The sequence below is a fragment of the Ovis canadensis genome, chromosome 4, assembly GCF_042477335.2.
Source record: "Ovis canadensis isolate MfBH-ARS-UI-01 breed Bighorn chromosome 4, ARS-UI_OviCan_v2, whole genome shotgun sequence".
In the NCBI taxonomy this organism is placed as follows: Eukaryota; Metazoa; Chordata; class Mammalia; order Artiodactyla; family Bovidae; genus Ovis; species Ovis canadensis.
The window spans coordinates 68325266-68346984 of record NC_091248.1 but is presented as its reverse complement, the minus strand read 5'-3'; the positions used below and the strand labels follow the sequence as shown (position 1 = coordinate 68346984).

Genomic DNA, 21719 nt, shown 5'->3' with positions numbered 1-21719 from the left:
TCCATGGGGTTGCAAGAGTCGGACACAACTGAGCGATTAGCACACACACACATAGAATTATAAATACTTATAAGCAGAGGTCACTTTATCAGTTAAGTCAAATAATGGAAAATACCTATTGAGTCAGAGAACAAAGGAGACCACAGCAACTAGAGGCCCCATCTTCACAATGGGATTATATAGGTGGACAATATGTTCTTTTAATATATAAGAGAAGATTGCAGATAGCAATCCATAAAGAAACCTGCTAACTTAAACTGAAAATAGTCTATTCTCAAATGTATGGGTGGTGGGCTCCTCTTATCCAGGTAAGTTAAGTAAAAACTGTGATATTCAAAGGCTGGCATAAAGTGAAGCCAAATTTGTCATCCGTTTGAGGATAAAAACATGATGCAACAAAAGCTCCACTTGGAGGGGATGTAATAAAGATTTGTATTATTCTTTGGTGTACTCCCTGGGGACTTTTCTGTAATACATGAAGATATTAAAAAGAAAATGTAGATCACTTTTGTTAAAGGTATTTTTTTTAATTTATTTCACTGTATATTTATTTGAAATCTGCTTGTTTACAAGAAGGTTTGGGGTTGACTTATAAGGGAGGAAAGGATCTGGTAACACAGAATAAAAAATAAAAGCCAACTAATAAATCAGAATCAAATGGGGTGGGGGTTAAGTAGGGGAGAGTAGGGAGGGAGAGATCAGTGGGGTGGAACTGGGAAGACAAACCCTTCTAGGTCTATGAGATCTATCATCTCCTCTCCTTTTGCCAATGAACGTCCTACTGCCCAGAGGGATGCAATAATTTTCTCAAGCTCAGAGAACCAGGAAATACTGGCTCCATAATTCAAACCTTAGTGGGTCTTGTTTGTCAAAGTGTACACACTTCCCACTATCTGTTGTTGCCAGTATCTTGCTGAAGAACATACTTGTGTACAAATTGCTCCTGATATTAAGGTGACCGACTGGTCCCAGTTTGCCTGGGACTGTCCTAGTTATAAAACCATTAGTTCTGCCTCCCAGCACCCCTTCAGTCCTGGGAAAGCTGGGATGGTTGGTCACCCTGCTGGATTTCCTTCCAGCCATGGTAAACGTGCAGTTGGACAGAGTTGTATCACTGTGCTAGAGTGGTGGAGTAAGGCTGGGATAACTTTTCTGCAGAATCACAACATGCACGATTATCCCTCGGTGATAACTGGCTCCTACCTTATAAAGTGGAGCAGTTGCTTTCTAAGATCCACCAGAATCTGTGGATTCGGCAGTGGTCTTTCCACTACTATTAGACTGTTTCGCTTCTTTTTTGCTAGGGAAGTATGATGTCTTTTGGATCTTTGGGGCTAGGGACAGTTTATGTATATTATATGTAGATGTGCTTTACATAGTTATTCATAGGTATTGGTAGAAGCTATGTTTTATCATGAGTCGCAGCATTAATCCCATGGCTAAATCCAAGTTTATTTCTTCTGTAACAGCATGAGATGAGCATTCCAGGTTAGTAAGAGGCTCTTCTCTCTGCTGCCATGCAGATTCTTGCTGTTTGGTTTCTCCAATATCTCTTAAGGTATTTCCCTCAGCCGTGGTCAAAGCTGGGTAGCTGCTAAGTGCAGGGAAAAAGAAGCATAAGGAGGACACACCCAAGTCGTAAGGTCTAGGCCTAGAAGTGACAGAAATAAATTCTTCTCTTCAGCCCTTCAGAGCAAACATGGTCACATGGCTGAAACGAACTGCAAGGAATGCTGGGAAATGGGTTAGCCCCATACCCGGGACTGATGGGTAGGATGGATCTGGGAAACTGCTAGCAAAAACCCTCTTCTAGACTATACTTAAAGATGTTCAAGTACTTCCTAAATGTTCTTTGTGCAATGGAGAAAAGTGCTCAATTCTCCAGACTTCTAAAAGTTGTATTCTTTTGTTTGGGGAAGAAGTACCTCCAACCCCTGACATCTGATGATTTATTTTGCAATAATTAAAAAGGAATGACTGTTAAAATTACTAATCTACATGAGAGTATCAAAGAACAATCCCCTCTATCCTGTGAGACCCCAGTCACGTAAGCACAGGATTTAATTGAGATTCTTAAATGGTCAAGGTTCTAAAAAAATTATAATTCCAAAATATATATCAATATGTTAGTATACACATTAAATAAAATGAAGATGGAGAAGACGTGATGGAAAAGTTTAGAAGCTTGAGAGAGAAATAAATTTCAGAAGGCCCTTGGAGAGGAACTAAGCTCCTGGTAGAAAATGCCAGGAGCTTCCAGACTGTGTTTTAGAATGCTGGGTCTATACACTGAGAAAAGTTTGTATCACGCTGATTCAAGTTGTCTAATAGCACATTTATTTTAGCCCAAATTTACATTATAACAATAAGTATCAATAATATAGTTTAGTCATATTAGTGCATATTGAAATAAATAACTTTTAAACCTATTATTGTATGTAGATGTATATTTTATGTATATTTAATAAAATGCTATTTTGTTATAAGTATATATAAAGTCTACATGTGTATGTGTGTGTGTATGGATGGGTGTCTGTTTGTCTGTCTCATAGTGACCAAGGAGTAGCATAGTACTGGGTACCCAACAAAAGCTTTGTAACTATCCCTAGGAAGAGTAAATTCGGTTTATACCAAGTCAGTTTCCCCCTTCCACATTCTATTCTCCATATTCTATTTTGATCATTTTGTTACTGACAATTTTAAATCCTAAGCGTTTAATTCAGGTGTTTTTTTTTTTTTTTTGGATATGTGCAACAGCCATTTAAACTGACTAAATGGCATGAGAATTCTTTTATAATTTTATTAAATCTGACTTGTGTAAAGAGACCAGCAACTGAAGATGATTTGCACATGCTAATAGATTATATGTTAGAGCAGAGTGTTGCTTTATATTGCTCCTCCAGCAGCTGCAGTCTCAAGTAGTTATTACTAGCTCCAGTATCACCCAGTTTTTTTTTAAATTATCAAAAGAAGTTCATGCTATTGACTCATTACTCCCATACTTATTATTGTTACTGAAAATCGCTAGATCTAATTCTGTCGGTTTCCTTCCTGATTGAAAACATTTGAACCTAGAAAGCATAGTATTTCTTAAGACATTTGTAACTATTCATCATGGATATTAAAATTACAATCATGCTGCATTGTGTGAGAAATGATTTTTTAAAAAATCTTAACACATATGGTAAGCAGGTGACCAATGCTATCCAGGTTTGGAGATGCTGAATGTTCAAATAACTGGTATTTGAAATTTTGATGTGTATTGCATTCGTTACTAAATCTCAAGAATACTTTTTTTTTTTTTTTTTTTGCTCACATAGAGTAAGTTTAAAATGGGGTCTTTTGTGGAAGCACCCATCCTGTTTAGAATGATATAACAGATGCTGAATGTTCACATATCAAACAAAATGCCAGTTTTCTGCAGAAAAGAGGTGTCAAAAAGTTTCTTTGTACCTTTAACGCATGTGATTATGTAGTACAAAATGCAGAGTTTGTAAAATTTCTTGAATATACAGGCAAAAAAATGAATAATTCAAAACAACTCATAAGTTCTACATTCTATTGTCCCTTTATAACGCAGGCAGAAGATAGCAGTGCACTCCCAATAGAGCTGAATTTGCACAAGTTACACCTCTGAAAATGCCAGATGGTCTATGGTCTACTTTTGAGAGCTGTCACATATGTAAAGATTTGAAAAAAGAAAGACAGCTGAATGAGAGCAGTGGATCATTAAAGGGAGAGCGAGGGTCCCTAGGCATCACTTGTGTTTTAAGAAGCATTGTGTCGTTCCCATATTAGTGTGCTTTTTTTTTTTTTTTAAAGCCATACACAACTTTTACTCGGTAAGGGGAAAAAATCTATTTAAAGCTAAGTAGTTATGGTTTAATCAGTCAGTCAGACATTTTTGTTCTTTATTCAGGAATGCAATCATGTTTCTGATTTGGTTTTAGTTGTACATTTACTCAGAGATTTAAGTCACATCTCTGAAAAAGCATCAGTGAAGTTGAATGTCTGTTAATATAACTCATATATCTAGGTTTTATCCAATTTTGATTTGCTTATATTTGCTTGCATCTGACAAAATCACAATGTTAAGAAATTGGGAGTGAAAAGGGAATACTTGGTTATTGACCATAATACGAACTATACTAAAAATACTTAGGTGGCAGTGAAACAAAAATGTATGTACCATCATTTACCTGCTAACAGAAATAGATATAACTTTGAAGATTGAAATGTAGATAAATCATTAAGAATATGTTTGAATGTCACTCTGACCATATACAGTAATTTGCAAATAGTCAATTTTGATGGTAGGAATAGGTCAGGTCTGTCGGTTTTAGAATTTGGTGGCAAGACCTGATTATCTTTTACCACCTTTATTTTTATTTATAGGGAATGCTTGTTACATAATAATTATAAATTGATCTTGGATTATGGAATATGACAGGGCATTTTTGATTGATAAGTCTCCACAGCATTGGTCAATAACATTTCAACTTAACCCAGCTCTCAATTGCTTGAATTATTCTTTTCAGAGAAGAAGTGGTCCAAAACATTCCATTTATTTGGTGAGATTACTGGAAAGAGCTCTGAAAAGAACACCAAATTAGGTTTAACTATCTTCTTTGGCATCCCGTTAAATACATATGCATAACTGGTTTTATGTTCAATAGCAGTCATTAGGATGTCATTCTAGTTGATACAAGAAGTTACAGGAGCAGCAAATTAATCTCTAGATCAAATGATTGCACACCCATAAGAAATAGATCTCCTTTTGCACAAGCCTTGATTGTCAATTTTAGCTTTGAGAAGGACATATATAGTTGCTAAGCAGAGAAATAACCATTTTCTTCTTTTTTCCTTTGCGTCAGAAGTTAGGAGGAAAACAAAACATTTTGATAAATTTTACAGCCATTACTCTGTGCTATTCTCAAATACTAAATGTTTAGATAATTATTCTCCTTTGTCACTAAAAAACGGATTAACTCTAAGAGTTCATATATTAGTTTTATAAATTGGGTATTAACATTAATAAACTTGGTATGAAAGGATGCTTTTGTTAAGTAAAAGAAGAATAATAAACTTTTTTCTTACAATGTGTACATTCATGAGGAATAAAATAGTCTGGTATGTTAAGATATTTTTCAAGAGACATAGCATATGTGAACAAGAATGGAAGTAAACAATGTGTGCTAAAGACCTGTCTAATTTGTCAAAAATATTTATGAAGTCTTAGGTAGTCCCAAGATAACAGATAATTAGTCCATTTTAGCCATTATCAGTTCTATGTGTAACTGTTACAGTGTTGTGTGCTATACTTGTTTCTAAGTCGACCTCTTAGTATTCAGATTTAATTAACATTTCATAACTGTTCATAATCTTAAACAGAAAAGACTAATTAAAACAGCAGCTTCGTATTTTGAAATTCCAGGAAATGATAAAATAGTAAAATTTGACACCAAATTGTTTTTGCTGTTGCTGTTTTTTTGCTGAAATTCTATGATTGATAACTCTGCTTTGGACCTATACCAGCAAGATAAATGTGGGTTTTAAGAACTCATTACTTAACCAATGTAAATAGATAACATTTGTGGGGGAGATCAGGACTCTGAGCTTCAAAAACCAGAATCCATTTTAGCTGATTTAAATAGAAAATATTTATCAGTAGCATATAGACTCTCCCAGGAGTTTTACAGCCAAGGATCATGCCCACCAAATGGGTGCTTTCCTAATGAAAAACCTTACTACTACTGCATGCTTTGCCCACTGATCTGCTAGGAAGTGGACACCAGACACTGCACCCACTGCCAAGATCGACAAATGCCCCCTTTACTGTCTGTGCTGAGAGGCTCCACCACCCGGGTGTGGCTGCCATCTTGCATCCGTACTTCTGCATGTGAGTTGTGCTTCTGCTTGGTAGAATGTAAGTTACATACGTGCCCTCTAACTTGAGGAATGTAGGGATGAGTTAGAGGAAGTTATCAAAATCTATGAGGGTCTTTAGAAATGCTGGGCAGCATAGATGATCAGTAGTCACTGTGCTTGTTTTGTGATTTGTTGGCCAAAGAAATTAGTTTTCCCTTTTTAGTGTCATGCCAATAAATGTTATTTTATATGTTTCTTTTAAATTCTTCATTTATAAACATTGAAAACATCTGAAATTTCTTTGTATCAGATGCATTTGTATTTGCATACACAAGTACTTTGGTGACTTGCTCTCCTGTTCCATTGGTTTTGTCTATGTCTGGACCAAGGCCATACTGTCTCAGTCCATGTGTGTGAGTGTATTCAGTCATATCTGACTCTGCAACCCCAAGGACTGTAGCCCACCAGGATCCTCTGTCCATGGGATTCTGCAGGCAAGAATACTGGAGTGGGTTGCCATTTCCTCCTCCAGTGGATCTTCCTGACCCAGGGATTGAACTCACCATTCCTGCATTGGCAAGCAATCTGCTGAGCCACTGGGAAAGCCCAATCACTGGTGGTCCAGTGGTTAAGACTTTCACAGCAGGTGTGGGTTCAATCCCTGATTGGGGAACCAAGAATCCCACATGCCGTGTGGCAGAAAAAAAGAAAAAAAAAGATTTGAGTGATAAATATGAACTGTTTATATGATTTGTGCTTCCCTGGTGGCTCAGATGGTAAAGTGTCTGCCTGCAATGCAGGAGACCTGGGTTCGATCCCTGGGTCGGGAAGATCCCCTGGAGAAGGAAATGGCAACCCACTCAGTACCCTTGCCTGGAAAATTCCATGGACGGAGGAGCCTGGTAGGCTACAGTCCATGGGGTCACAAAGAGTAGGACATGACTGAGTGACTTCACTTTCACTTTTCACTTTAGTTACTGTAATTTCAAGATAAGAGTTTTTATCTAAGTCAAATCCCACAATCCTCTCTTTCTTCCTTAAAATTTCCTTAGTGATTCTTGACTACTCTTATAAAATTTTGGATCCCTTTGTCAAGTTCCACATATAAGCCTTTTAGAATTTTTATGGGAATTGCATTACATAAATTGGGGATAATTACTATATTACCAGAATTAACATACTTACAATCTTTTCATTTATTAGTTTTTTTTTTAATGTCTTTCAATTATGTTTGGTCAGTTTTGCCATAGAATCTCTTCCCCCTTTTTCCTAGCTTAATTCCTAGAGACTTACAGGCTTTTTTGTTTGTTTGTTGGCTTGTTTTTCTTTTGTTGTTTCTGTAAAGAGTTCAGTTCTTGCATATTTGCTAGTTGCTTACTGTTGCCTTATAGAACTTCACTGAATTTAATATGGTTTATCATGTATACGTCTTGCTAAATTCTTGGTTTTTCAGACTGTATAGTCTCTTAGATTTCCCCTGGAATATTCAATTATGTATCCATCTCAAAAATGTTTCTTCCTCTCCAAGACTCAGACATGTTTTTTCTTTTCAGTGTTCATTGCTTTTGCCAGCATAGTGTCGCGTAAGAGGGTAAAGGCGGGCATTCTTTCCTTGGTCCTGACCAAACGGGAGCACTTCTGTAGGACTGACATTAAATTTTGATAAATGTGTTCTATCAGATTAAGGAAGTTCTCTTCTATTCCTAAGTTTCCATAAATGGTTTATTTTAAAAAAAATATGGAAAAGATTTTCTTCAGAATTTAAAGTGGAATTAAAAAGAAAACAATACAACACACCGTCTTATCCAGCTTTGATGCTTCAATTCTTTGTTCCTTTCCTTTTGTCTCAAAAGGCAGTTGAGTAGTTTTTCATTGTCAGGGATACTCAGATAATATTGCAGTGTCTGTGGCACCCAAAATAGGACCTGGGACTTAGCTGTTGAATGAGTTTTGAATTACCTTTTTCAGATTTCCAACTGAAATTTACTTAAAAGAAACACCGTTTTTTCCTCTTCTTTTTGTGTCCCTTATGTAAAGTTACTCTTGATGACCCTTTTCCATTTCTCTTTTAGTAATTATGCTTTCTCTGTATTCATCTTTATTTGTGTGTCCCTCTCCCACCCCCCGCTAGGATCATGGATAAAACCCAAGAAAGTCTGTTACTGATTGGATTTTGATTATTTCCAAATACTCATTTTTTTAACTGGAAAAATATTTCCTGTTTTTCTTTTTCTTTTTCTTTTTCACTTAGCCCAACCTCAGCGCTTGCCTCAGCTTCAAACTGCAGTGCAGGAAAGTGAGGAGGAAATAAGCAAGATAAAGAACGGCCACCCAAGTCTGAGCAATGGCAATGGAATCCACCATGGGGCCAAACACGTATCTGCAGAGAATCGAAGACTCTCAGCACCCGTTTCTCAAAAAATGCATAGAAAAATTCACTCCAGCTTGTCTGTAAACAGTGACATCAGTAAGAAGAGTAAAGTAAATGCTGTCTTTTCCCAAAAGACGGGCTCTTCACCTGAAGGTAAGTGTGATGCGTATGCGTGTTTTACTTGACCAGATGTAAAACCATATTCACAAAGAATTATTTGATCAAGCAAATGTATGAAGAATGTTGCTTTGCCTCCAAACAGGAATTTTGGTAAAATGCAACTTCCCCAAAGGAAAGCCCAGGCTATAACAGAAGCATTGGCGGCTGACATCCTGCTTTTAGATTGTCTTCTGGAGTGAACAGTCATAACTTTAAATATAGCTGCTATACTTCTTTTTAAACCACATTTTAAAATGTGAATACCATGTTTTGGTGGAATATGATTGTATGTAGTTTTTCAGTCCCTGATTCAGTATGTAAATCTCTGATTCAGAGATACCTGCTTATATTTTTTCTTGCAGTTCAGTTATTAAATAGGCAAAACTAAAAGCAAACATTTGGTAATTTTCATGCTCTTGACAGAGAAAGGGCTAGGTGAACTCTTGCTTGACTGACTAGCATCTTCCAGTTACCAGTGCTGTCAAGGGCAGCACCCCTCGCCCAACTCTGCTTTGTTCCAAGCTCATGGTGGTCTGCCCTCTAGATCCTCCCTTAGAGGCACTGGGCTGTATTCTCTGACCTCTCAAGAATTAGCAATTACCTCATTAATGAAATACTACGAAGTAGGAAAAGTTTTCCTTTATTATAACACAAGCCCATCTGATGGCATTGGGTTTATAACCTACAAACTCCTTTTATAAAAATGGCTTGTGAATTTATGTTAAAAAAATCACTTTCCCTCAAGTTCAAGGTCCCAAATTTCTCTCAGCATATATACATGTTCCTCTGCTCTTTCTCTTCTCCTTTTAGCAGTTCATTGGCATCAAAAACTCAGATCTTATATGTACACATACCCGTGTGTGTGTGTATATATATTACGTATATATAATACAAATATTTTTCTTATTCACCTTTCTATTTAAATTATCATGAAATTTTAAATAAAGGAAATTCTGGGGATGCTTCTGTGAAGTTGGCCATGCTTATTCATCGAGATAAATTGAGTTGTAAATAGGAAATTGTATCGAGAGTTACTAGTCATGAGTGGGAGAAAGGATATTACATTTTGGCTACAGGTGTCTCAAACTCAACTGAGGTAAAGTGTTAGGTTGATCAAATGATATGATAATAAATGGTCTGCATAGTGCCAGGTCAGTGACACTACTTTCCAAACTAATTAGATTGAAAAGGACATGATTGACACTTTAAAATGAGTTTGACATGTAAGCTGCGTGGTCATCTCTGAAGCATAGGTAGGCTGTTAACTAAACTGGCTCTCTAAGGAGTTGGGAAGGCAATGCAATTTTCTTTAGAGGATCTTTGCTTCTAGGTGATTGGGTGAAATAATTGAATGCAATTGAAATCTACTTGTTTTATACATTTGACTTTTCCTATTGTGCTCCTAACCTCTAATTCTCCATTTGATATTTACTGATTTTAAAGAATGGTAATATTTGCATGGCAATCCAACTTGAAATACCTTATGGAGTTTTATATATTTTTGCTTATTTTTTAATACCATCTCTGAATTTAATGAAAGAATGCAGCTTTGTAACTAACATAGGAAGGAAGAGGAAAACCACTAGTACATAAATGAAGTAAAATTCTGCTCTCCCTCTCTCCTCTTCCTGCTTTTCCCATCTCATGTTCCTCTTCCCCTGTCATCCACCCATCCTTATGGCTGCTGTGGATGAGGGTGGATAAAGGTGTGGATAACGGAAGTCCCTTGTAATCCTTCTGTTATCACAAAATCTGTTCCATATTGGATTAGGGGAATGAGGAACAGCAACACCAATGGAATTGTCTAAGTATATTTTACAATGTCCTGCCCACTATTTCACTGCTTTGCTATACAGTTTAACCTGATAGTACGTTTCTTTGTGATTACTTGAATTAAGATGAAAATTCCATTGTCCTATTTCATATTTTCTCAAAGATAGACATTGTCCTACTTTTTGCTGCTATTTAAGGTTGTACCCTCAAATTTTGTTTCTTCTGGCCTTCAGTTTTAAAGGTAAGTTTGTTCTCTGGGACTTATTTTTTTTAAGAAAATGCTTTGGTTAGAAACTGAAAAAGAAGTTAGTTTCAGTTCCAAGATTCTGTGTGCTTGCTTTATAGCAGAGCTGCTTTGTTCTCAGAGCAGGTCTTTTGCTGTATAAAATATGTGAATCGTGGTGAGCAGAAATCTAATGTCTGTGGAATAAAACAATGGCAGAAATTTTTTTTAATTTAAAAAATTTATTTCAGTTTATTGACATATAATTGATTTACAGGGTTGTATTAGTTTCAGGTGTACAGCAAAGAGATTCAGTTAAATATATACATATTCTTTCTTACATTTTTATCTATTATAGGATATTGCAAGATATTGAGTGTAGTTCTGTGTGCTATTTACCTCTTTTTATATAGTGTGCATCTGTTAATCCCAATTTCCTAATTTATCCTTCCCCCACCTCCTTTCCACCTTCATAAGTTTGTTTTCAAAGTCTGTGAGTCTATTTCTATTCTGTAAATAAAGTTAATTTCTTTCATTTTCTTAGCTTCCACATCATAAAAAATATCATGATATTTGTCTTTCTTTCTGACTGACTTCACTTAGTATGAGAATCTCTAGGTCCATTTCTGTTTCTGTGAATACCATAATTTCATTCTTTTTATAGCATTATTTATTTTTTATTGCTGAGTAATAGTCCTTTGTATATATGTACAGCATCATCTTTATCCATTCATCTGTCAATAGACACTGAGGTTGCTTCCAAGTCTGGGCTACTCTAAATAGTTTTGTTAAACAGAGACAGCATTTGGAGGCCTATATGTGAGAACAGTAGGTCTTGAAGAGGCCTGATTTGTGATACTATTAAAAATGGATTGCCTATTCTTACAGCAAAATGAGCAAACAAGTAGCAAACTGGTATTTGCTGAAAACCGCAAAAATACCTAACCTTGCCTGGTCTGGCAATGTGCTTTTTTTCTGGATAAAGTGTTTGTGGTTATGACTTTTGTACTACACATAAACAACAGTGATAACCAGAGGCATTTTTCTGGTTCAGATGATGAAATTAAATATATAACTATTTCATGCTGCTGCTGCTGCTAAGTCACTTCAGTCGTGTCCGACTCTGTGTGACCCCATAGACGGCAGCCCACCAGGCTCCGCCATCCCTGGGATTTTCCAGGCAAGAACACTATTTCATTGTGTTTCATTAAGGGGTGCTTTGATGACAGTTTGGAAAACACTGCTATGATGTGAGCCCATTGCTTATATAGAGGTAAGGATTGACTCAGCCTCACAGTTGCGTCAGTGAGTTGGTGACATCTTTTCATATGTCTTTAATCTGGATTATTTAAGGCTTCAGGACAAATAGACATGGGTTCCATCAGATTTCTCTTTTTAAGCTATGTTGATTCAGTTATGAAGATTTGTACCATAGATTATTCTAATCTACGTAACTTTTCTACCTGCTTCATGCACATGAAGGACTTCCCTGGTGGCTCAGACGGTAAAGCGTCTGCCTGCAATGCGGGAGACCTGGGTTCGATCCCTGGGTGGGAAAGATCCCCTGGAGAAGGAAATGGCAACCCATTCCAGTACTCTTGCCTGGAGAATCCCATGGATGGAGGACCCTGGTGGGCTATAGTCCATGGGGTCGCAAAGAGTCGGACACGACTGAGCGACTTCACTTTCACTTTCATGCACGTGAAGTCATTTAACCCTCCCAACAGTACTGTCATTCTGTGAGCTATATGTAATTATCTAGTTATAAGTGAGAAAACCGAGGCACACAGACATAAGTGAATGCGCCAAACTCAATTAGTACATGACAGAAATGAGATTCAGACCTAGACCATCCTGGCTCCATGGTCTATCCCCGACACCACTGTGTTATTTTGCCTTTAAGTTCTCTGAGGAAAGGTAATTTACTGGCCTTTCCAACATCACATGGGATGCTGATATCATTCCAGCTGTGGGTCAGGCAAGGATCTTGTGATTAGTATACATTTGCCTCCTTTAAACTCTTCCAACTAAAGTTTTGAAAACAATTTTCATACCTATGTTCTGTGTCCATTTTCCTTCCCTGCTAGACTGTAAATTGCTGAAGAAGCTTGACTGGGTCTGAGTCAAAATGTTTTTCTTAAACTTACAGTCATCCCCGGTACAATAGCTTCATTGTTTTCCCTGAGTTAATAAGTGATGCAATGTTTTATTCCAAACCACCTCCATGAAGCTAGCACTGGAAAGTAAAATATGTGCTCATATTCATTTAAAATATGTTCTTTTAAAAATTCCTTTTATGCAATAGAGGAAAAAAAAATACCCATGTGGGGAAATACTGTACATTTTATTTGAATATTATTAAATTAGTAGATTCCTACTTGTTTGTATAATTAAATATTCATACATACATTACTTCAATTTCTTGATTGCATCACCCAGGTAGAGATTTTTTTAAGACATGTTTAAGATTCTTGACCTTTGAAATAATCATTGTATAATTTATTATCATATAATATTCAAATTGCTAAGAGCTTTCATTAGACTCTAAGATGATTTTTTCCTTATCGTAAATCCTAACACATGTGTGCCAATGATGCTATTGTGATTTTGTAAAAACTAAGTTTCAACAAAGATACTTTGAGGAGATTTTATACTTTTTAGTGATATTTTCTATTTAACATATTTCATAATGGGCTTCTCTTGTGGCTCAAATGGTTTAAAAAAAACAGAAGAAGAATAAAATCTGCCTGCAGTGTAGGAGACCCAGGTTCAATCCCTGGATTGGGAAGATCCCCTGGAGAAGGACATGGCAACCCACTCCAGTATCATTGCCTGGAAAATATCACAAAGGAGCCTGGCAGGCTACTGTCCATAGGGTTACAAAGCATTGGACGTGACTAACACTTTCACTTTCATACTGAAACATAGATTAAGTACTTACAGAGAAACTGCATATCTAGTCCCAGCAGTTCATTAAATATAACTGTTGAACAAGAGTCAGGGGCATCATATGCATGGCAGTACTGAGGATCAGTCTTGTTTTAAATCAGAGAGGCCACATAGCCTAGTGGTCAGAGCACAAACTCTAGAACCAGTCTGCTCAGTTCAAACATTGGCTTTACTATTGGCCCATGATGTGTCCTTGAGTAGGTCACTTAACCTCTTTGTCCCTCAGTGGCTTACTGTAAAATAGGGATATAATTAGTCACCTGTATCATAGGATGGTTGGAAGAGTATTTGAGTTGATTTTGCATTCGGTTTTAGTTATAAAAGAGCCTGGCCTGGATGAAGTACTTGGATGGTGTTCTCATCATCATCATGAAGGAGCACACAGGGAAGGAAGGGTCAGCAATGTCAGCTTTCTAGACAAGGCAATGCCTTGATGGAGAACTGAAAGTTAAGAGAAGGTAAGGGAGTTGAAAGAGGCATTCCAAAAGACTGAAAGAGGCTTGTGAAATAAGGTGTTTTGTTCAGAGAACCATTAAGTACTTTGCTGCTGAGGAGTCAAATTAGGAGAGGTGAGACTGGAAGGGATCAGTCCATAGGCAGCCTGGGAAGCCCTGTTGTTCTAATGTAGCCAGATACTTACGATTTCTCTGAAGGATATCATTTTATGCCCATTGTATATATTTTTTTGAAACATTAAGATTTCTTTTCTCTCCATGATACAGAAATTCCATAGTTGCAATTATATAAACCCAGAATACTGCTATATACTAAGCATCTGTACTCTCATCACCTTTATGATCTTTTTGTATTTTAGTAATGAACTATTATCATAGATAAAATGAATTAGTTATAGACTTTGTGAATTGGGCATGCTAACAGGTTCTTCAGGAAAGCTTTGGACATATATGGACAGACTTCAGCCCAGTCCTCTCCCATTTTACTGGTACCCTCTGCTTGTCTTTAAACTAGCCTCTTGACTTCTTACCTTTATGACTCTTCTCTGTCTTGTGTTTAGACTCTTCTTCCTCCCCTTTTCAGTGTATTTCCCCCTGCATCGGATCATGAGTAGGAGGAGGACAGCCATGACTCTGGGAGGCAGTCTGGGTGGGGCACACAGGCTTCAAAGGAGATGTACACAATTGACCAGGTCAGTTTGAAAAGCCCACTAGGTGATTCAAATAGGTTCCACCCCCTCCTTCCTTGAGAATCACTGGTAAAAATATCTTTCCTTGACCTCACCACTTCCTCTTCTCTCCTTACACTTGAAATTGTGCCTTCAACTGCAAGCACAAACATTTAACAACATAGCTGACTGACTTTGCCACTTCTCTTCCTCATATTTCTCATAACTTCGCCTTCATGACCTCTCCATATTTTTTTCAGAACTCAAGGGTCGTCTCCTGATGCCCCAGTTCTGGGCTGATTACTCTTCTTTTGGGTCCCCACAGTGTCTTCCAAATACAAAATGAGACTGGAGTTTAACTCTTTCTGCACTAAAATGTAATCTTACTGAAGGCAAAGATTTGGTTTTATCCATCTTTTGGCTTCAAGCACAGAGCCTAGTACCTGACTTATCGTAACTATTTAGTAAATGATGAAGCAAGTAAGGGGTATAAATTGGAGAACGCAAGCACTTACTCTTCAACATTTCACAGACGTCATAGTTGATATCTCGGAAATTGCTGCAATCCTCAAGGGAGATGAAATGGGGAGATTGAAGGGAGTGCAAATATTTGAGCTAAATGAGGCCAAAAAAAAAACACACCAAACTTCTAGAAGTACTAGTACTTTAGTGGAAGGATAATAATAGGACTTCATGATCTGACTATAACATTATAATCTGAGCCTCCAGAAACAAATTTTCTGTGACTTTGGCAAGATATATTGCTGTGTTCCTCAAAATACTTCATTTGCTTGCATGATATTTTGTTTTATTTTGTTTTGTTTTCTCAGGCACAGTGCCTTCCATTCCATGTCAGAATACTTGTGTGGGAGAAAGGTTTAGAATTCTGCTTTCTGATGCAATATTTGCCAGTCCATTGGAAAATAGGATTTTAATAATTTTCTTTTCTCAACCAGCAAGCTAATTGAAACAGTAATACAAAGAGAAGTTAAGTCGCTCAGTTGTGTCCGACTCTTTGCGACCTCATGGACTGTAGCCTACCAGGCTCTTCCATCCATGGGATTCTCCAGGCAAGAATACTGGAGTGGGTTGCCATTTCCTTCTCCAAACACAAAGAGAAGGGTGTGTGGAAAACAGGTATGATCAGAGTTGACGATGTCAAAGTATAAATCATTAAAATATTAAATCAACTGTTCTTAAAAAATCATCTATCGAATTATAAGTGATATTACTTTAGGGCTGAAAGTAAATATTTAAATACACTTCCTTTTGAGTTTAGGAAAATAGGTTAACTTTGTAATCTATGATCTATAGTAAGTTATATCCATCCATTTGGTGAAAAGCAAAGATTTTACAAGGTTCTAAAGTATATAATTTGAGATTTGAAACAGAAACGCCTCAAAATCTCAGACCACTTCTTTTATACCTGTTGACACCTGAAAGAAGAGATAACTATCCACTGTGTATGGACTCCACCTCTGGTGTTTGGTTTTGTACACAAGCTTAGACCACTGCTCTAAGAATTTGAGTTAGCTTAGCACTCACACAGGAGGTGGGTAAGGAGGAAATAAAACAATGGAGATACAGCTAGATTGGCTGGGAAGCATTGGGGTGTGGGGTAGCTGAGTGAAGAGGTTATTTAGAAACCCAGCTTAGTGGAAAGAATAATAGGCTAAGTGGAAAGAACTGAATAACCTAATAACCCTATTAATATATCAGGGTTTTAATTTTTTCTTTGATGATGGTAAGTTTAGATGATGTTTTCATTAGGTGAAACAGTAACAGGTAAGTGCAGCAGCCAGGCTTATCCTGGATTACAGTCCATTTTCAACCTCAAAAGTCATGCGATGTGTGGGCAGTGATGGTTTTCTGTAGGGTTTCAGGATTGTATCGAGGAGTCCTGGCCCAGAACTAGAGTAGCAGTCCGATTAATGCATTTTAATCAGGACTGTCATTCATCGTCTAGTTCAGTTAGTTCGGAAAGGGAACTGAAATTTAGGAAATCGTGAAGAATAGCTGAATATAGTTTGAGGCTGATCAGGAGATGAATTGTAGACTTGTGCAATTTCCAATAATGACACACAATCCAAGAACATTTGGCAATATATAACTTCAGAGAAGGAGTTAAAAGCAAGCACACTAATTTCTGTTAGTTCTCTTAGAGGAGATATTTGAAACCATGCATCTTTCTTCAGTAGAGATTTAAGAGCAAAAGTCAGATGACTGAGAACTGAGTGACTCAGGGATCACTGGAGGCCAGCCAGCTTGGTGGAATGGGAGAGTGGGTTTAGCTTGAGCACTGGGGAGACAATGCCATAGAAAGTTCAGGCTTTTCTCTAAAAGTGATGTCAGAGTGTGGCTATAGCGCTGATAAGATAGCCTAGGGGAGAGGTCAGAAAGCAAAAAGAAGAGGAAGATGATCTGGCCAAGAGGAGTCGATAGGAAAGGTGAGAGAAGAAACAAACTGGAGAGGGTGGTGTCCTGGATACCAGGGAATAAATGCTTTGAGTCAAGGGAGAAGCTTGCGCCAGCTATTGTGACACCTCAGTCAGATGAGAATTGAAATGATTCTATTGAATTTAACCATGTGGATGTCATTTGGTGACCTAATTAAGAGCCATTTTTGTAGAGAAGTCAGAATGATATGGGTTGCGGAATGTGATAAAACACACTAATAACGATAGCTCTAGAAAGGTCAACGTCCAAAGAGGTTTTAAGATGGAAAAGGTTTTTGTTTATATTGGGATGGAAAGGATCCAGGAGAGAGGGAAAGTTTGAAGATTTAAGAAGGTAATAATGATAACCTTATTGACAAGCCAGCATATCATTTAAAGAAATGATATTTAGCATTTAGATCTAGAGTTTGGATTATAAATCTAGAGTTTGGATTATGTAAATACACATCCATTATCAAAGCATGAGAATTGAGCAACCAGAGAAGCATTTATTGAATTGTTAATGTAGGTGACTCCACTCTTTATGGGAGTATCGTTGATAATTCCTTTCTAATCATGTCTTCATATACCAAGTTGGGCTTTCCTGGTGGCTCAGATGGTAAAGCATCTGCCCACAATGCAGGAGACCCAGATTCAATCCCTGGGTTGGGAAGATCCCCTGGAGAAGGAAATGGCAACTCACTCCAGTATTCTTGCCTGGAAAATCCCATGGACAGAGGTCCCTGGTAGGCTACAGTCCATGGGGTTGCAAAGAGTCAGACATGACTGAGTGACTTCACGTTCTTTCACTTTCATACCAAGTTATCCCATAAAGTTACTCAAAAAGCATCTAACTCAAGTCCCCACTCCTCCTTCATTCCAGAAGTATTCATTGCATTTGAATGGAAGACACTGACCCAGCAGACATTTATGAATCTGAGTTCCAAATTCCTGATTTGTGTTTAGACCACAGGTTGATGGAAATTAATAGCTTCTTAGAATTTAGATTGATAAGGCCCTTAATTGAATTTAATTGTAACTTTTACACATAGTATAGGACAGGAAATAAAACAGAACATAAACGAGTGAAAGTCGCCCAGTAATATCTGACTGTTTGCTACCCCGTGGTCTATACAGTCCATGGAATTCTCCAGGCCAGAATACTGGAGTGGGCAGCCTTTCCCTTCTCCAGGGGATCTTCCCAACCCAGGGATCGAACCCAGGTCTCCTGCACTGCAGGTGGATTCTTTCCCAACTGAGCTATCAGGAGCCCAAACAAGTAAACACACGGCTAAAGAGAAGAAAACTATGGGAAAGATGAGTAAGGAAATTACTGCAGAATCTAGTAGCTTAACTTTAAAATGTATTTAAAGTAAATTTGTGTTTTAATGTGGTCTGCTGGTGGTGGTTTAGTTGCTATAAGTCATATCAGACTGTGACCCCATGGACTGTAGCCCCCACCCCAGGCTCCTCTGTCCATGGGATTTCCCAGGCAAGAATACTGGAGTGGGTTGCCATTTTCTTCTCCAGGTGATCCTTCCAAACCAGGGATTGAACCTGGGTCTTCTGTATTGCAGGCAGATTCTTTAGTGATTGACCCACCAGTGAGGACCTTAATGTGGTTTACTCTTCACTGAATTACTGTCACAAGCAAAAGCTCTAAAAGTTAAGATCAAAATTCCAGCTTCTATAAATGAATTGTGACTGTCTCTTACACAGTGATCACTTTTGGTGTGTGGGCTTTTTTCAGAATCTAACAATAGTTAGATTCGCAGGTTTCTAAGGTGGTAACAAACACCTGTTAGGTCTTTTGTTATTCCTGAAGGTAACAAAACACCCCAGATACCTTCAGATGTCTTATTCTAAAATGACATATCTCTAAGAACTAAACAGTAAAGCAGGGCATAGATTATGGAGGGACCTAATGACCCATTTTAAGGATTTTGATTTTGGTTTGAGTGAGGTAGGAAGCCAGTGATAGGGCTTGAGCAGATGATAGGCATGATCTGACTCACCATTTTTAAGCATCACCTGTCTGTTGTGCAGAGTGTAGACTATAGGTACACAGCGGCCAAAGAAAGAGGGCCTGGGGGCCTGCTGTGTGACTCTTGCAGTAACTCAGCTGAGAGATGACAGGGTTGGATCAGAGTGGTAATAGTAAGATAGTGTTGTGTATGAATGTATTTTGAAGGCAGAGCAAGATTTATTGAAGGGTGATATTTCAGTGTGAGAGAAAGACGAGGGTTAAGGATGACTCTAGGTTATTTGGTCCAAGCAGTTGAATGTATGGAGTTACCATTAATAGAGGTGAGAAGAACAGGGTTTGGTTTTGAACAATTTGAGATGCCCATTTTCTTTACAGGTGGTACAGTGAAATAAGCAGTTGGGTAGAGGAGTTTGAAGGTGAGAGGAAAGATCTGCACCCTGAGATGTTTTGTGAGTCATCAGAGTACAGAATGTTCAGCGCATGGGATCCCCTGGGATTGTGGTTCTCAATCCCAGCACCTGGGTATCTGAAGTAAGAACTTCTGGACAAAGGGAGTACAATGTGAAATATCTCTCTGGGCACAGACCCCAGAGAACCTAACTCAAGTGGAGTGGGACCAAGGCATCAGAATCCTTTAGAACAGGGGTCCCCAACCTCCAGGATCTAATGCCTAATAATCTGAGGTGGAAATGATGTAATAATAACAGAAATAAAGTGCACAATAAATGTAACATGCTGGAATCACCCTGAAACCACCTCCCCACACGCAGACCAGTCCATGGGAAAACTGTCTTCCACGAAACTGGTCTCTGGTGCCAAAAAGGTTAGTGGCCACTGCTATGGAAGTTCTCCACAAGACTCTAAGATCCATGCAGGGTTAAGAACTACTGCCCAGGAAGTACAGTCAATTAGTGATGCAAGAACTGAGCTCTAGACCTGTTCAATAAGTCAGAAAATGAACAGACACTATGAAAAAAAATGGGATGAGTAGTCAATGATGGCGGAGGAAACAGTACAGACTGTGTTTCAAGTTGGAGGGAGTGGTCATGTGTCAAATAGCAACTGAGAAAGCCAGTGAGATGAATCAGAAGTGACCATTGACATTGTCCTGTGATCACTGGTGACCTTCATACTGTTGGTGTGTGATGGGAACAAAAGTCTCACTGAAGTGGTAGAGAAAATTAAAGATGGCACAGCTAGGCTACTCTGTTCAAGGGGTGTTCCTAAAAGAGAATAGTAAAAAGGCTGTGAGCTAAAAGAATATTTTTAGAGATGGGATATATTGAGTTTTGTTAGTAATGAGCTGGTAGAGAAGTAGCTGGTGGATGATGCAGGACAAGGATGCCCTTGAGTAGCTGAAGCAGAAGAGATCTATTAGAAGGCACCCCATCTGTAGTTACTGATATCTGTACCTCTATCTCATCATCCCTCTCAGATTTTAGATCATTACCAGAAAGTGGCCAGCCATATTTTGAGATTATCTTTCACACTGCCTTCTTTGGTAGGTTCATACACTAACCACTTTCTATTTATTTAACTGGTGATCTTTCAAATGACCAGTAGGATTTGACATGGTAGATTTATAGTTTTTCAAACCTTCCATCTAAAACTGTTTCATCATTTGCAATGATGTAAAATATGCTAGACGTTTCCATTCATTTTAGAAAGACTTCAAAAAAATTATCTCATAGTTATAATAATAGCACTAGACACTGCATAATACTACAATTCTCAAAGGGAGAAATTTTTGGGAAGAGATACAGAATGTGCAGGATGTTTGGAATCTTCTGATGAAAACTGGTTGATGACTCATGAGTCTTGTAGTTTGTGAAGTATATACACAAGAAAAATATGATACTAATTTGTCGTCAAATATTTGAGGTGACCGCCTACAGTAAAACTTTTATCTTAGATGCTCATGGTAAATCAAAACATTGTTCTTATGTCTTGTGTTTCACGTTAGCCTAAATTTTACCACCTTAGCAAACAGTATTTTTCACCTTTTAAAAAATCAGTTGCATTTTTTGAGGATAGAATAAAAGTATTTACCTCATCTGATGAACTGAAGAAAATACTGGTGGATAATTTTTACCTCAATTCATGCCATGTAGTGACAATCTAGAAGAGAAAATTCAAAAATTTAAGCCTAAATAGATTGTTCACATTCCTTTGTCTTTAAAACTATTTTGATAATGGTATATTTTATAGTATTATCTACAGATACTGTAGCTTATTGGTCTCTTTGGTGCTATTTTTTTTTTTTTTCTTTTTCCCTAGTGTTTTGTTACTACGTTTTTTTTCCTCAATTGCTTCCTTTGGGTGTGTGCCCCACCATACTCCCTCTACACTTAGAAGATCTTGTGTTTTATTAGCTAAATAGACACTCAAATGGTTATGAATTGAGAATTGTAATATTGGAAGGAAATTAATTTTTAACAAAGAATTTTTGAAAAAGGAGTCTTAAGGAACAGGAGTATGCCTAGAAGTATATCTGTTTTGTGCACTCATCAGAGATGCTTCATCTTTAAAGATCTGGTCTGCAAGTCCAGAATTTTGATTGTCTCATTTTGGTTATTTCTCCAAAGCATACTTTCTATACCTCTGTCCACCTGTCTGTTGATCTTTCAACACCCTGCTCTCTTATTTCTTTTTCTTTCTTTCCCTCCTGACTCATTTTATTCCCTTTGCATGATTTCATTCAACAATTTATTGCAATTTAGAGGAACTCAATGGCAATGATTCATGACATTTTCAGTAATAATGCTTTAATACTCTTTTCAGATAGTTTTATTCTTAGTTTGTATGTTTGCAAGATATGACTTTAAAATTCT

At 37.6% G+C, this 21719-nt stretch overlaps 1 protein-coding gene across 4 annotated transcripts in view; it reads left to right on the top strand.

The window, feature by feature from the left end:
- MDFIC (MyoD family inhibitor domain containing) overlaps positions 1-21719 on the top strand; it is a 96839-nt gene that overhangs the window by 52608 nt on the left and 22512 nt on the right. For all 4 annotated transcript variants that reach the window (XM_069587967.1, XM_069587968.1, XM_069587969.1 and 1 more), the window contains exon 4: positions 8120-8392. In XM_069587967.1, the coding sequence (XP_069444068.1) occupies positions 8120-8392 (273 nt within the window). The remainder of the gene's footprint in view (positions 1-8119; positions 8393-21719) is intronic.